The sequence below is a fragment of the Desmodus rotundus genome, chromosome 1 (genome assembly GCF_022682495.2).
Source record: "Desmodus rotundus isolate HL8 chromosome 1, HLdesRot8A.1, whole genome shotgun sequence".
Classification (NCBI taxonomy): Eukaryota; Metazoa; Chordata; class Mammalia; order Chiroptera; family Phyllostomidae; genus Desmodus; species Desmodus rotundus.
Window position 1 is genome coordinate 156,415,928 of NC_071387.1, and position 16,500 is coordinate 156,432,427.

At 34.2% G+C, this 16,500-nt stretch overlaps 1 protein-coding gene and 1 non-coding gene across 7 annotated transcripts in view; one reads left to right on the forward strand and one right to left on the reverse strand.

Annotated features, from left to right (window-relative positions):
• The window catches only part of TMEM161B (transmembrane protein 161B), an 84,367-nt gene that overhangs the window by 13,974 nt on the left and 53,893 nt on the right, over positions 1-16,500 (forward strand). For 5 of the 6 annotated variants that reach the window (XM_053912016.1, XM_053912022.2, XM_053912020.2 and 2 more), the window contains exon 2: positions 9,424-9,527. The exons of the other annotated variant lie outside the window; for it this stretch is intronic. In XM_053912016.1, the coding sequence (XP_053767991.1) occupies positions 9,424-9,527 (104 nt within the window). The remainder of the gene's footprint in view (positions 1-9,423; positions 9,528-16,500) is intronic. 6 annotated transcript variants of the gene reach the window in all.
• LOC112307579 (U6 spliceosomal RNA) lies at positions 14,970-15,076 on the reverse strand. Its single transcript, XR_002975065.2, has one exon. It is a non-coding gene; the product is annotated as a U6 spliceosomal RNA (small nuclear RNA).

Sequence of the window (16,500 nt, forward strand, 5' to 3'; positions counted from 1 at the left end):
CCTAGTTCAGATATCACCTCTGTGAACCAGTCATTCCCAGGTCGTCTATGTAGATTTAATTACTCCCTTTCTTGGAGTGCTCCTCTAACAGTGGCAGTGACTTCTCCCATATCACTTTCCACATAGTATTTGTAGGTGTCAGTGGTTAACACTTTAAAAGTTTCATCAAATCAGTGCATGATGGAAGAAATGAATTGTCTTCTCATTTTGAACTTAGATATGACTCGGTTCCCATGCCTAAGGTAGACAAATTGTAACCCTATCAGTGGTATTTACATAGAATAGTTTTTTATCTATTTACATAGATAGGTTTTTGTCTAAAGAAAGTGTATCAGTTGGAAAGTAGTTTTGCCAGTTGAAAGTCTACAAAAAGTACAACCATACCTAAGGCAAAAACAAAGGCAAACTGAGCAGACAACTAGAACAGGAACAGAACCACAGAAATGGAGATCACATGGAGGGTTATCAGTGGGGGAGTGGGAGGGGGAGAGAGGGGGAAAGGTACAGAGAATAAGTAGCATAAATGATAGGTAGAAAATAGACAGGGGGAGGGTAAGAATAGTATAGGAAATGTAGAAGCCAAAGAACTTATAAGCATGACCCATGGACATGAACTATAGGGGGGGAATGTGGGAGGGAAGGGGGTGGGCAGGATGGAGTGGAGCGAAGGGGGGGAAATGGGACAACTGTAATAGCACAATAAATATATTTAAAAACAAACAAAAAATTGAAGAAAATCAAAAAGCTTTTAAAAAGTCTACAAAAAGTTTAAATAGCAAGAATTAAACATATTTGTTTAGAACTATTTAGGGGTGGGAATATTTTACACTCTAGAGCAGCAGTTAAAACATGATATCTAGGTTATTTAGTCAGGGACACTGACCTTTTTTCCCTTAGATGGTCAAATAGAAAAGATGACAACAGCTTCTACAACAAAAACCGCCTGGTGTGAATGAATCAAAATTATACTTATTTTTTTGACAGGCAAAAACTATACTTTGGGGCATTCCACAGAACTTAAGTAATTACTTTATGTGTGCCATGAGATGAGAAAGGTTGAAAATTGCTGTTTTAGAGGAATATTCTGTATATTTCTTAAGACTTCAGTACAGCCTGAATGAAATGCTTGTCCATGTTCCTTTTGCTCTAAATCCCTACTCACCCCATAGCCTACTACTGATTTGACTTCCAATGTATCATTAAGACAGTAATTGAATGGAACACTTAGTGAATTTGAGCATTGATCCACTTGGTAGTTTATGTTTTACTGTACATTAATAAAACTCTTACCTGATTTTTACCATTCTGTCTCACGTAGATTGATTATACCACCAGCAAAATATGTTTTCTGTGTGTTCAGGAAAGTTGAGGCTGCAGCCAAGGTCCTGTCCTTGGGAGGCCTGAGGCTTGCTAGTTCATTTCCTTGAGTTTCCCTCAGTCTACAACTGTTTTCTGTCAGTGGCTCTAGGATTCTTCTACCAATCACCCACACTAAAACATCCTGAAATAAATTTGGAGGCATTGCTCAGGTTCATTCTACAGTTATTTTCCTTCATGTTCAATCACACTCAAAAGTTTGATTGGTTTTCTTTTGGTGTACTTTTATCTTTGTTCTTTCTTTCCTAGTTTCAACCTCTTCTTAGTCTTAGGTTTTCTCTTTAGTTGATCAATATATTGCTCTAAGTTTCCTTATGTCTACATTATTTCATTCTCCTACCCCTACCTATTTAAAAGTCTTCAAGGAGATCTTTTTAAACACATGAGCTAAATGCATCTTCTTGCTTTTAAACTCAGCAATCTAAAATCTCACCTTATTCCTTGTAACTCTTTGTCATACTAAAGTGTGCTTTGGTTGAGCTAGGCTTTTTGCCGTCCCATGGTTACTATATATTGTAACACATTTGTCATTTAGCCTGGAATTCCTTTCTTTTTACTCTTCCATCTATGTGATTTCATTTTCCACCTTATGTCTCATCCACTCTATGAAAGTTTCATACCGAAATTTTTGAATTTCTGTAACCCATTGTTCATATGAAATTGGGTTGCAGTATTGTCATAATATATGTATTTGTTATTACCTAATATCATCTTAGATCATCTTAAATGATCATATTAGTTCTGTTAAGACAGATTCTTTTGTAGCAATGCTGTTCATTCATTCATTCATTCATTCATTCATTCTTATCAAACAGAAAGTGCCCTGCTATGTGCCTTGACCTATTAAATGTCATTGTTCTAAGTATTTGGGATATAACAGTCATTGAAACTCAAAAATTCTTTGCCAAGTTCCTGATAACAGCCAGCAAGATACTAAATGCATGTTAATCAGACAGCATGTGTTTGTTAAATAATTTTTTTTGCTTTTGTAATTTTAGATATAAATAATTTCTATAGTGACATAATTTGAATTTATAATGATTTTTAATGTTGCTCGACTGAGGCCCTGATTCATTTGTCACATAATATATAGCAATTTATAGTTCTCATCATCAAAGTAAGAGAGGCTGCACCCCTGCTTCCTGGAGTACCATTCCTACCTTTAATACAGGTCTTCCTCTCATACCTGGGTAATTGCCTTAGTTCTGCTGGGCTGTCCCTCATCCATTCTTTACACGGTATCCAGGGAGATATTTCTTGAATACTGAGGTGGTCATATTACATTTTATGGGTTTCCTATTGCCTTCATGTTAAATTATAAACTTACTAGTTTTGCCATTCAGTGTCTCATCCAAATCTACTGTCATCTCATTTGAAGCAGGTGTCACTGACAGTTCACCAAATTTAGTCCACTGGGTCTGATTCATGCTTTACCTTACAAAATGCCCTTTCGCAGTTTTTTGCCCTTATTTTTTTTTTTCTTTTTGCTATTTTCTCATAGAATTCTCTGCCTATCTTCTCATCACTTTGTATTGTAATGGTCCATTTACTCTCCGAGTGGACTGGATGCTCATTGATGGTAGGGACCCTCCCTAGTGCATGCAAGTAGTCTAATGTTCAGCACATGTATTATGTTCATCAAATGCACTGATCAATTTAGGGGGAAAAGTTCTAGGTTGGAAATTAGAGGTCTGGGTTCTGGATAAGTCTGAACTGGGTAGTTCTGTGATCTTGCTTGATTGGATTCTGATTTCTTTTTTTGTATATAGTTTAGAGATAGTTTGTTTAAATATTCAAAGTTTGAATTCTAAGTTTAATGTGAATCTAGGTTGAAATAACAAAATTTAGACTTTTAAGTATTTGAGCATCTCTAAGAAGTCTGTCTCAACATGCCTGGCTATCACTAAAACAAAGCAAAATGTCAAGGCCACTGGAGACACAATATTCCAACTTTGAATTTTAAAATTGCAGCCTATTTGTATTTAAGTTTGGGGAATTTTGTTTTTAATATTGACAAGGAAGATGAAGTATTGCCATTTGACATATTTTATTTCTTGGAGAATTAATTTTCCTTAGTAATAATTTTTTTAACCTACCTAGAAATGATTACTGACAAAAATGGAAATGATCATTCTAGAGACTAAAGACAAATAACGTTTTTTTGCTTTTCATCACCTCAGGTTAATGGATATGGGAGAGGTTGAAATATAAGTTCCCCCAGTGTTTCACCCTTCTTGCGTACTTATGAGCTCCTTCATAAATGACTTTTCCCAATTGCAATTATGAAGGAATCAGGGCCTGGGAGCAATTAATCCAAACAGAAACTATCTCTTTGGTCATGTTATTGTTTGAAAGCACTAATAAACCGTTAAGCCTACTTGAATCATTGACCCATATGGTTGTATATTTGAGACTTCAGCCATGATGAACTTCCTAGCTTCTCTGCATCTCTCTCCAGTTTAACAGTTGTCTGTTGTGAGATTTATGTTTGCTTATGGTTAAATTTATTTAAGCATTTGGTTTTAATTAAAAATGATGAAAAATATTTAGGAAATTTGATTTTTAACTTAAACATCTTAAAAATTCTGCTTTTGTATAAATTCTGCTTTTGTATAGATCTTAAGTTGGGCAGTGAAGTCACTGAAGTGGTTTGTTTTAAAATTTCAAATAGTTGTGTCTCTTAATTAACTTTATACTTTATATTTTATAAACATGTATATTTATAAAATAAAGACATTTTATATAATGTTAATCTCTGGCATGTACACTGTAATTGTCAATTGCATAGTAATATCGCAAAAGTTTACTTAAATTTTGTATTAAATTGATAATATGTAATACTGTAAAATGGTTGCCACTTTAAAAATACATTCCAAAGATTCTTTCCTAAATCTATATGAAAAGGAATAACCTTTGTAAAATATTTTCCACATAATGTAAATATTACCTCTCAAAGGTTAGGTAGATTCCTGTATTGGGATAAAGGTGACATATTTTCTTTGCATAGCACACGTATAGGTAGTCTTCCAACAAAAGATACATTCTAGGAAAAATTTATTAGCATCTATTAGAAATTTGGGGAAGACTCCTATTGTATATTTAGCACAGTTCATAGACGAGGTATTGAAAAGGTATTAGAACTTTATTTAAAACCATGGACATGGCATAGTAAAGGAATGGAATGAAGTTATACTTTTGGATTGAATGGTTTTAGTCAAACATCAACTACAACACTGATAATATCCCAGCTATCTTATGGTGTTAGCCTTTCTCACCATTGGTCTCTTTAATTCTTTCTTTGCCCCCATATTTGATCAGTCTTTGAATTTTGCAACAGTATCTTTATAACTCTTCTCTTTTGAGTACTGGAGATACCACTGTAATTTAAAGCTTCATCATTTTTGGTCTGGATTATTGCATAAACATCATTTATATTCCTAATTCTAGTCAATCCAGTTTGCAGATTTCTATTAGTTTTGCCTTCGTCTAGTTTACATGTTCAATAGTGGGTCTATCAGCACCATCTCATTATGCTTAGTGATTTGGGGTAAGAACAGGGGAAGTTCAGCAAGATGCCTCCTCCTTAGTTCATCATATTATATCTTATCAGTCTTCCAGATTAGTCTTTCTAAACTGCCATTTAATACCTATAACATTTATTAGGTGAGACTAGGATATGGTTTTTGCCATGAAGGAGTTTACACACTAATAAATCATTAATGTTTGTGAGATTCTGTACTAGATGACGTTAAAGATTTTGTGATACTGTCACTTCTTTCAAGGCTAGACTGAGGTTCACTTCGTCCACAAAACTTTTTCTAACTAAAAAATATCTTTCACTTTTAAGTCTATAATCTCAAGTAAACCAACCTTCTGACATCTGCTAATATGTTTCTTGACCTTATTCTGCCTGAAGGAGTTTTTTGTAATGGCATTCATGGTATGGAGACTGCAGAACTATCACAGTGTACATAGAAAAACATACAATGGGGTAAAGACAGTCTGTTCAGTAAATGGTGTTGGGAAAATGTCCAGAAAAATGAAAATAGGCCACCTTCTTACACCATGCACAAGAATAAACTCAAAATGGATCAAAGACTTAAATTTTAGACTCAAAATCATAAAAATTCTAGAAGAAAACATAGGCAGTAAAATCTCAGATATTTCTTGTAGCAATATTTTTTTCTGATCTTTCGCTTCATACAGGGAAACAAAAGAAAAACTAAATAAATGGGACTACATCAAACTAAAACTTTTTGCACAGCAAAAGAAACCACTAACAAAATGAAAAGAGAACCCCCAGAATGGGAGAACATATCTGCCAATAATACATTTAATAAGGGGTTAATATCTAAAATTTATAAAGAACTTATAAAACTCAACACTGAAGAGACAATCCAATTAAAAAATGGGCAAAGGACCTGAACAGACACCTCTCCAAAGAGGACATACAGATGACCAGTACACATACGAAAAGACACTCAGCATCACCAATCATCAGAGAGATGCAAATTAAAACCACAATGAGATATCACTTCCCATCAGTCAGAATGGCTATCGTCAATGTATCAAGAAACAAGAGAAAATGGAACCCTTGTGCACTTTTGGGAATGAAGATTGGTACAGCCACTATGGAAAACAGTATGTAGTTACCTCAAAAAATTAACAATGGATCTACCTTACAAGCCAGCAGTTCCAATTCTGGGAATATATCTTAAGAAATCTGAAGCACTAATTCAAAAGAATATAATATATGCACCCCTACGTACATTGCAGTGTTATTAGCAATAGCCAAGATTTGGAAGCAGCGCAAGTGTCCATCAGTAGATAAGTGGATAAAAATGCGGTGGTACATTTACACAGTGGAATACTACCCTGCCATAAAAATAACGGAAATCTTATCCTTTGCAACAGCATGGATGGACCTCGAGAGCATTATGCTAAGTGAAATAAGACAGAGAAAGACAAGGACCATATGATTTCACTTTTGTGGAATCTAATGAATGAAATAACTAACAAAAAGGAAACAGACTCATTGATATAGAACAGACTGGCAGCTGTCCCTGGGGGCTATTGTGGTTCGGAGTGAAAAAGGTGAAGGTATTAAGCAAAAAACAAAACAAAACAAAACAAAAAATCTCATAGACACAGACAACGGCATGGTGATTACCAGAGAAGGGGAGTAGGTGGTCATAGAAGAGGGTTTAGAGGGGAGACTTGACTTGGGGTGATGAACACATAATACAATATATAGTTGATGTATTATAGAATTGTACACCTGAAACCTATATAATTTTATTAACCAATGGCACCCCAATAAATTCAATGAAAATAAATAGCACATTATCCTATTAAAATATGTAAATAAATGTCATCATCTCAGCATAAAAAAGTGGGATAGTAACTTCGAGTGATAGAAAATGTGAAAGAAGAACATATGAAAATGTAACCTTTGATGTTAGGTGAATATAAAAGTGGTCCAAGCCTTAATCCAATTGGTAAAACTTAAGGCATTAAAGTATTTACAGTAAAACCATAGTTGAGTTAGGCTTCAAAGACATTTTACAAACAGTCCTGTTTCAGAGGCATTTATAGTTTTTTTGTTTGTTTTTGTTGCTGTTTTTTGACAACTCCCTGTACATATTTGTTCCTTTTTAATTAGGCATTTGGTCTTTTGCTAATTAATTTATGAGAACTCTGTGATACCTAATAAGTAAAATATCCATTTGTGATGTGACTTACAAATGCTTTTTCCCAGCTGGTCTTAGACATTGTTTATATTGTTTCTCTGTGTAGAAAAAAAAATTTTAATAGAGTTTATTTTTTAGAGCAGTTGTACGTTCATAGCATAATAAATAGGAAAATCCAGGGACCTCTTATATATATATCCCTACCCTTACATGTGCAAAACCTTCCCCAGTATGGATATCCTACACCACAGTAGTACATTTGTTACGATGATGAATAACTGATCCATTTGTTACCATTAGTGAAATTGGATATTTTCAACTTATTTATCTCATAGACTGATATTTTTTAAAGACTTTTATTCTTCCTGGCTGGTGTAGCTCAGTGGATTGAGCACAGACAGACCTGCTAACCAAAGGGTTGCTGGTTCCATGCCCAGTCAGGGCACATGCCTGGGTTGCCGGCCGGCTCCCCAGTGGAGGGCATATGAGAGGCAACCACACATTGATGTTTCTATCCCTCTGTTTCTCCTTCCCTCACCCTCTCTCTAAAAGTAAATAAAATCTTTAAAAAAAACTTTTTTCTTTATATTAAAAACAAGTGTTTTCCTATAAAAATAGTGATACCATGACAGTAACAACAAATATTACTAACCCACTGAATTCTTACTGTCTACCAGGCACAATTCCTAACCATAACTTGGTAAGGTAGTTGAGTTTAAGCTTCATTATATAGAAGAGGAAATGGAAGTACAAAATGTTTAAATTTTTGGACTTCCATTTGAACTACCCAGACCAGATAGTGCAGTTGGTTGGAACATCATCCCTACGCACCAGGGTTGCGGGTTCAGTCCCGCATCAGGGCACTTACAAGAATCAAAAGGTTTAAATTACCTGTTCAAAGTCACAACTAGTGGATGGCGGACTCTATTCCAGGCAGTTTGGGTTCAGGTTTGTGCTCTTAAATCAATATGCCATGCTGCTTCTTTTTAAGCATTTTATATTTTTTATGTACTTGTTTGGTAAATTAGGTTTGAGGTTAGAATTCAACCTTATTTTTAGACTGCTGGGATAGAGGAGCCACCAGAGGAGTATAAAGAATTGATCTTCTAGAGGGGAACAAAGCAATGGTTGTGGTAGACTGTGTGGAAAACTGCTGAGATGTAAGATAAGGAAATATCATTTGGCAAGATGAAGTGATTTTGATGGCAGTTGTTTCAATGGAATAGTCGGAAGCAGAAGTCAGATCAGAACTGTGGGTGTATGAGAAAATAGAAGTAAGAATAAATCTTAAAAAGTGACTCTGAATATGAAGAGGAAGGAGGGCTGTAGAGTAAGGGAAAATTATTGTGTGTAGTTTTTATTTTTTGTTTTGTTTTTTTTTTTTTTAGAAAAATAGGTGACTAAAAAAATAATAGGAGATTTAGAGGTGTTGCAGTGCTGATAGGAAGAATTTAAATGGATAAGACATTAAATATATAGGAAGGAAACTGTTCAGCGGTTAATTTTTCTGAAAATCAGTGAGAGGGTGGGCTCTGCAGCACAGATGTAGGGACTTGCTTTGTGTGGAACTGCTCTATTTTTAGAGGGTGTGGGAAAAGACTAGTGTAGTATATACAAGTGATTGTGAGCTTGGTGGCAGCTAACAGTTCATATTTTGATGGTGTGTGTTTTCTCTGTGAAATAGCTGTCCTCTACTGAGTGGAGAGTTACAAGTTTGAGGGAGGTTGGAGGTGTGAAGAAAGGAGACTGTTTGGATTTTAGCTATCATGGGGAACAGAAGATGGATTGATGAGGACAGACTAAGGGGATTTTGGACATTGTTGAAGGTCCCCGCACTGGAAGTTGGTGATGGCAGCATGAATTAAATTTTCTAGAAAGTGACTTTCAGGCCAATTCTGCCATATCACACTCTAATTAGTACTCTAATCATTCACTACCACCCCAGAATTAAAAAAAACACATACTGCTTTAAACGCTTGCCAAGCTAGTATTTTATGTGTGTTGAACAGAGTAAATTTGGAGAAGGATAAAAAATCACTGATTTTCACTTCATTTTGATACCTTTATATAATGGATAACATTTCTTGGGAATAGATTTTTGAATGTGTGTGCTAGTTCATTTAACTTTTGTTCACATGGATGTGACTCTTGGGTAACTTGTAGAGGATTATAAGATGAGATTGCATATTTTAAGTTTAAACATAAGTGGTCCTGAATTCCTAAATGGCAAGAATAATAGATAGTTTAAATAATAACTCCTTTTTCATAAAATTTCATTTTCAAAATATATAGAAAGCTTTCCAGCAGTGTCCTCAAAGCTAAATTCATTTATTGTTAAACTTGTTTTTTTACACAGGGTGTAATAGGTATACAGCTGGTCGTTACCATGGTGATGGCCAGTATCATGCAGAAGATTATACCTCACTATTCTCTTGCTCGATGGCTACTCTGTAATGGCAGGTAAGTCAAGTATAGGTTGATTGTGACTGGCATTTACAAATCTCTACTTAGTTTACCAGGCTGATTAACTTCCTAGATACTTAAGTGCTAATTAGTATTTTCTAAAAATATGACCAAGGAAAGTTAGGAAATTTAACTTCCTTATTGCAGTGTTGTGGTTTATTTGTTTAACACAAAGATAAATGGGGCATGGTTAAAAGTTCAGTCTCCCCTCCCCTTCATTGTCCCCTTTTGTCCATGGCCACTGAAAATAACGCATAACTTTTCTGGTTACTTTCACTTTTTTGAAAAGTTGGTCAACAAAAGGATGAATTGCAGTGCTTAGCTATTTCCACAATTGTTGGAAAAAATGACTCACAGGACCTAGTTATTATTAGCGACTCAGCTGAGAGTTTACTATGAATAAAGGGTTCTTTTACTTTACTGCAAATAATTTTAAACTTTATCAAGGAGGGAGTGAAGTTACTGTGAAGGATTTTAATTTTTGTCTACTGCATTATAAGTTTACTACTACCCCGCTCCTTCGCAAAGCAGCTAAGTTGCCTTGCTGAAATGTGTACAGAAACACAATAAAATGAAAAGTAAAGTTAAATATAGGAGATAAAGTGAGGCAAAAGCGGGAAACTCTGCACACAGAAGTACATGCCAAAATCCTGTGTAATTATGAAAGGTAAGTTATACATTTGATACCATGACTATAGTATTGTTCCAATTACTCATCTCCAATAAATAACCAAATTCTGTTATTGATTTCTGTGTCTTGTCTTTTGTTTAGACCTTTTGAAGTTAGAAAACAATGGATAAAACAATTATCAGCTCTTATATTTCCAACGATTTCATATATCGCAAGATAAATAATATATTTTATGGCCATGCTATCCACAAAGCTTAAATTTCCTCCATAGAATTTATTTTGTAGTTTTAATTATTTATATTCTTTGTCTATATGCTTATACTTTTTCCATATGTGTTTAACTATAGAAAAATATTCAGACTGCTTAAAATTTTTTGAGCACTATTATATGTGAGGTAAGTGAGAGAACAGCTATTTGAGAATGTTATTTCGTTAGCAAAATAAATGACATAAGTTGAAAGCATTTATCAGAGTTATTTACAAGTAAAAAAAATCAATCATCTATAACTAATTTTTAACTGTGTAGGGTTATACCCTGTATAATCTTGTTTACTGGTTTTACTTAGGAAAACCCTTTGCTATATAGATCATGAGAGAGTAAACATCAGCTCAGCAAATTATTATTAATTCTAAGTAAATGGAATCTGAATTAATAAACTAGATAAGATACATTAAGGTAACTTATTTTCTGAGAATTGCATGTTTCTAGATTATGCTGATGAGGAGTCTCTAGTGAGACTTCTAGATCTCATTTGGCTGCAAAGGTTTTCACAGTGTTGACCATTTAAGTCTTTAGGTAATTTCCATGTTTTTATATAACTTGATTTTTTCACTTGTTTCTATAAAACATTGACAGGTAAAAACTAAAAGATTATAAACCTGATTCTCTTCTCTTTGTTAATATTAGAATTATGTATTTTCAAAATTTTCACTTTTTGAGAAGTATGTGTCATAAATGTATATACCCCTAATTTGAGAGGGAATTCAGCCTTTAAAAATGATCATGAAGTTGATTTTTTTTAGATATTCTTGATTTGCTTTTGCAAACAGATCAAACTTAGTGTTTAATTAATGCTCTCTTGAATTCCAAATCAGGTCCTAAGCGTGCCCATCAGAATTTTCTAGTAATAGTTACTCTTCTGCTGTAGTTACATTTCCCCCTGTTTTGTTTTGTGTTTTTAATATCATCCACTTTTCTTTAATGTTAATCCTAAAATGTTTAGGTCATGAAGCCAAATTGCTAAATGTTGTTTCCTAACTCCTTCAAATAAGATAATTGATTTTACCCTTTGGGGATAATTATTGTTTTACAAACCTTTTGTGATTTATGAAACTTTTAATATTGAGAAAATGTGAAATCACTTATTAATTGTTTATATAAACATTTATTGATTAGAAATAACAGTTTGCATTTTAAACTGTGTCATACTACTGAGTTGAAGAAAGGAAGATCTGAAGGCATTCTTTATCATCTATAAAATGCTGAAGGAATTTAAGAGGTGGGGATCATGAGGAATTTTTAAATTATGAATAGTGTAGGATGGCTTGGGAGTGACTATACTGAATAGAACTATTTAATAGAACTATTTAAGTGTATACATGTGCATTAATCTATGTGTGTATTAACCACATAGGTTAATCATATGACAGAAGAAACTTCTTTTTGGCTTCTATATATATCATTTTAATATTTATTCCAATAGTATAATATCTTCAAATTATAAATAAGTATTTGTATTTTTCTTTAACATGGCTTCTCTTTTTGTATTCTGTAATTTAATTTTTGTCCATGTCTCATTGGCCTCTTTCTCTTTTGGAATGGAGGGTGTGAAGTGGCACCTGATTCTTTATTTTGTTGGTTTAATGAGTACCTGACATTCTCTTAACGAAGTAAATCCCTTGAAGGAATAAAGCAAGTTTTGCTTGTAAATTAGCAGCCTGGTGATTTTTAGTATGAAAAAATTAATTAGTTTTCTGGCTCTTGATAAATAACATATATTACTGTTACTGTTGTAGATCTGTAGTTTTTTTGAAAAAAACTGCATAGTCTTTAGTCTGTTTTAATTCCATTAATATTACCTGAACAATGTTATAAAACTTTATCCTGATAAAATATTTATTTCTGCTGTCTCATTTGGATCTGTACACTCTGAGCTAGGTAGGAGAGGAGATGTATTTGGGGTACGTTATGACCTCAGAAATGTCAGTGTGTGGATTTAATAAAAATTTCTCATTCAGTTTTCTCAGATAGGAGTAAGGGTCAAATGGGGGAATCAGAGAGTGGTTGGGCAGCTCTCCAGGTAGATCCTTTACAAAATGGCATTTTAAGGATTCAGCTATACTTCAAGTGGTGATTTAGGGATTATAAACTGTCTTGTGGCACCATCTTTCTCCTCTTACCTTCAAGTCCTCTGTTAGATGCTGTGCCAGTTGGCACATCAAGAGAAGGAGGAGGCTATGGATTTTTCTGGAGATCCTAGGAGACAGGCTTAGTAGAAGATGTATTATATCTGCCCACGTTACGTAGGTTTATAGGGCCCTGTGACTAGTTTAGGCCAAAGTTCAAGGGAGGCTGGGAAATGTAGTTTTCATTTTTACTTAGAAAGCAGGATTAATAGTATAGTCCTCCTCCATTGTCTCCATTTTTACAAATGAGAAAACAAAGTTTTAACTTTAGTCACATTCAGACAGTGAAAAATTAAGCAGATTCAGGCCTCTTATCCTAGAACTCTGACAGAGTCTACTATTTATTTGATTTTTGGTTGCTCATCCACTCGAGACCTTGTCCAGGAACTGACATGCTTGAAAAGAGATTTGAACTTGGTGCAGGTGAACTTTTCTACAACCATTGTGACTAATACTGGCAGTTTCCAGAGTAGTTCATTTAAGATTTTCTTTTTTTCTACCTGTTTTTCTAGCTGTACTTGGCCTTTTAGAAGATATCCTTCAGGTTATAAGTACTGTTTGGTATCTCTTCACTTACTGTATTTTTATGGCTTCTCTATGGCTACATAGCCACCTTTAGTCCTAAACTAAATTAACAGGCCCATCAGCATTGATTTTGATTACCAAAAACATGCTAAGTATGAAGTAGAGTTTAAGAAGTATCATGTATTCAAATTATACCTCTCACCATTTGACATTAACTTTATCCTACATTACTAAATTATAAATATTTTATTTCCATTCTAACAGCTTTTTAAATAGGGAAATACTTTTCTACTAGAAAATATTGTTGGTTCTTTTTTCATGCCATTTTATATAACTTAGATAATGTTGAAGGGATTCCTGCTTTAACAAGAACTTAAGATTTCTTTTGCCCATAATTTGTGAATGTGAAAATCTCAGCTGTGACCTTGAAAAACTCAACAGTGAGGATCCTAGCTCTCTCAGATTGCCCTATTTATCCCTCCCTCCCTCCCTAAAAGGAAGAAAACTCCTATGAAGTTAGTGTTTATGTACTTTTAGTGTGAACTGCTTTCGCTAACATAAGGAACACTTGTTTGAACAGTTGCTCAGATGGCCTAATGATGTTAGCTGTTTATGAGTTCAGCATACCACTGATTTGTAGCCAAAGTATTCTACTTTCTATTGTAATTAAAGTTCCTTTTTGTTTTGAAGTTTGCTTGGCCCCTCTTTTCATGGAGAGGTAAGTGATAGGTTACATTCTTTGTACATTTGAATAGTGGGTTTTGCATGAGGAGTAGGGTTTTGCTTTTTCTCCTTAGTAGCTTCTTTGATGAACCTGCTCTCCATTTTCCTGATTGTTTAGCTCAAACCTTGTGCATTTTTCTCTACCCCTTTGCCTCCCTAGGCTCTCACTTTGGTTGACTCCTTCCCCATATATTCCCTTATCGAAAATGTCACGGGTCTGATTTGTTCTGGTTTTTGTCTCGTCCAGTATTGGGTAAAGAGGGTGTGACAACACCTTCATATTCAGTTGCTCTCTTTTTGCCTGTTCTATTTTGCATGTTGCCTGATTCATGAATCTGCAAGTTCCCTTTGGTGAGAGAAACCTACTATTCAAATGCACAGTAGGTGGGACCTGTGACCTAAGGGAAAGGTTTAAACCTTCAGCTGCTACCCTACCTATGGAATGCCTGAGTCCTTGCTCTCCTTGCATTAGCTGTCTTAATTTCCAGTTCCAGAATGTCATGATGTTCTATTAAAATTTCCAGTTATTAACAGGAGACTGTATTTGTATTACAAACAATATTTTAGCTAGTTATATTGAAACATTTTCTAAGTTTTAAGTGGTATTTGTTTTAGGTTTTTTTCCCACTTGTTAAAATTATGGAGATTTAGAATGGGGACTAAATCTGTCAGTGGTGGGTGACCTATGTTGTGTACTGTAAAATAGAGTTTTTCTGATTATATGTGTATTAAAGCTTTTTAGCTTGTTCTGAGTACTGTTTTCTGTATTTGTTCATGTTCAGCTTTCCAGTTTACATTTCTGAAATTTTTACTTCTGAAAAAATTTTAAGTGGTTTGCTTTGAATGACATTGTTGCTTAAAGCTTTTAGAGAGTTTGGGCCAGTACATTCTATATTTCTGTTACATATTTCTTTATAGTGCTATTGAACTGCTTCAGTAAGAAAGGTTGTAGTAGTCATATTTTATATAAGAGTGTTATACAAGAAAATCACTGAAAAGTTATTTTAATAATTTTGTAGTATATAATATTATCTGAGACCCTGCTGACAATTTGAATGTAAGAGAAAAGCTACTGAACTATCATAAAATACACTCTTAGCTAAAATGCTAGAGGTTCAGGTTTTTTAAATGAAATCCCATTAATACTTTTTTTTAAAAATATGAAACACTTCATGAATTTGTGTGTTACCCTTCTGCAGGGCCCATGCTAATCTTCTCTGTATCCTTCCAGTTTTAGTATATGTGCTGCTGAAGCATGCACTTAATTTTTATTTTTAAAAAACATTTTTTATCCCCAAAACAATACATGTCTGAGGTAGAATATGTGTTAAATTGACAAAAAGGAAAAAGAACTGAGTTAATGAACTATATTCCCATCAGCTAAAGATAATTACTGTGTAAATTTTGTTATATTTCCTTCTAATTTTTAATATTTTACCTTCATGGTTCTGATTATATTGTATGTGCAATTTCACATCGTTTCTTTTGCTTAACATATTAACATAAAGCATTTTTCCCAAATTGTATTTTTGTAAGCATTAACTGCTACCTAGAATCTAAAGTAATAACTTTGTATCTGTCTGCCAACCCCCTATTAGAAAGGCATAGTGCAGCCATTACAAGCATATTGCAAATCATTTTGCTGAGATAGACATACCAACTAATAGGAAAGGAGAAGAAATACTTGAGACCAGAACTTAAAGTATAGTAGACGGGAACCATTTGGTATGGAATTAAACTGTACGAAGTATAGACTTGAAAAAAAATGACGTAGCTGTACTTCTCGGTTTTAGTTTGAATCCATGATCTCAGACCTTAGACGGCCGCTCCATACTGCCTAGCAGTCTTTGTATGCTCCACTTCATAGACCACTTTTTCAAACCAAATCCTTTCTCTTGAAACATTATGCCTGCCTGCCTCAGCCTTAGTCTAAGCTCTTGAAATCCGAGCCAATTACTCCTATCTTCACTTGACCAAACCCACAGATTTAGTTATATGTGCAGTCCTCCTCTCTCTCTTTTTTTTGATGTTTATGTAATTTAATTTTTCTCTGTGAAGGAAGTGTCTTGTCTGTCAGGGCTTAAGTCCTGCACTTGCGCTCTATACCCCGTTCCTTCTAACCTTCACCCAAACTGCTTCTTTGGCCATTTCTCTCTTCTGCGTGAATTGCTTCATCTCTTTGGGATTATTTCTGTTAGCACACATACTTAAAAAGAAAAAGATCTTCCATTAAAAGTAACAACAACAAATAAAGAAGAACCCCCTCTCTTCCTCCTTAAAAAAAGCCCCTCATATCCATTCCTTAGTTTTTGGCCTACTTCTTTGATTTCCTTTATAGCTAAATTTGTTCCATTCATTGTCTTCATAAACTCTGCTCTCTCACTTCCTTATCAACTTTTTAGCTTTCCCATGTTTTATTTTCTCCTTAGGTGATATTATTCCTAAAATTTAAAAACCACAATTATGTAATGACTTCAGGTTCTCTTTGAGTTGTAGACTTTAATATGCAGTTACCCTCTTGAAATTTTCAGTTGATGTCTCATAGGTACTTAAAAATTCAGCATTTTTAAATTCTTGATTTCTTCCTCTACTCCATTTCAGAAAATGTACTGCCATCTTCCTCAAATTGGAGATGTAGACGTCACCCTTCATTCCTTATGATTCTTTTACTTCCTGCCTTTAGCC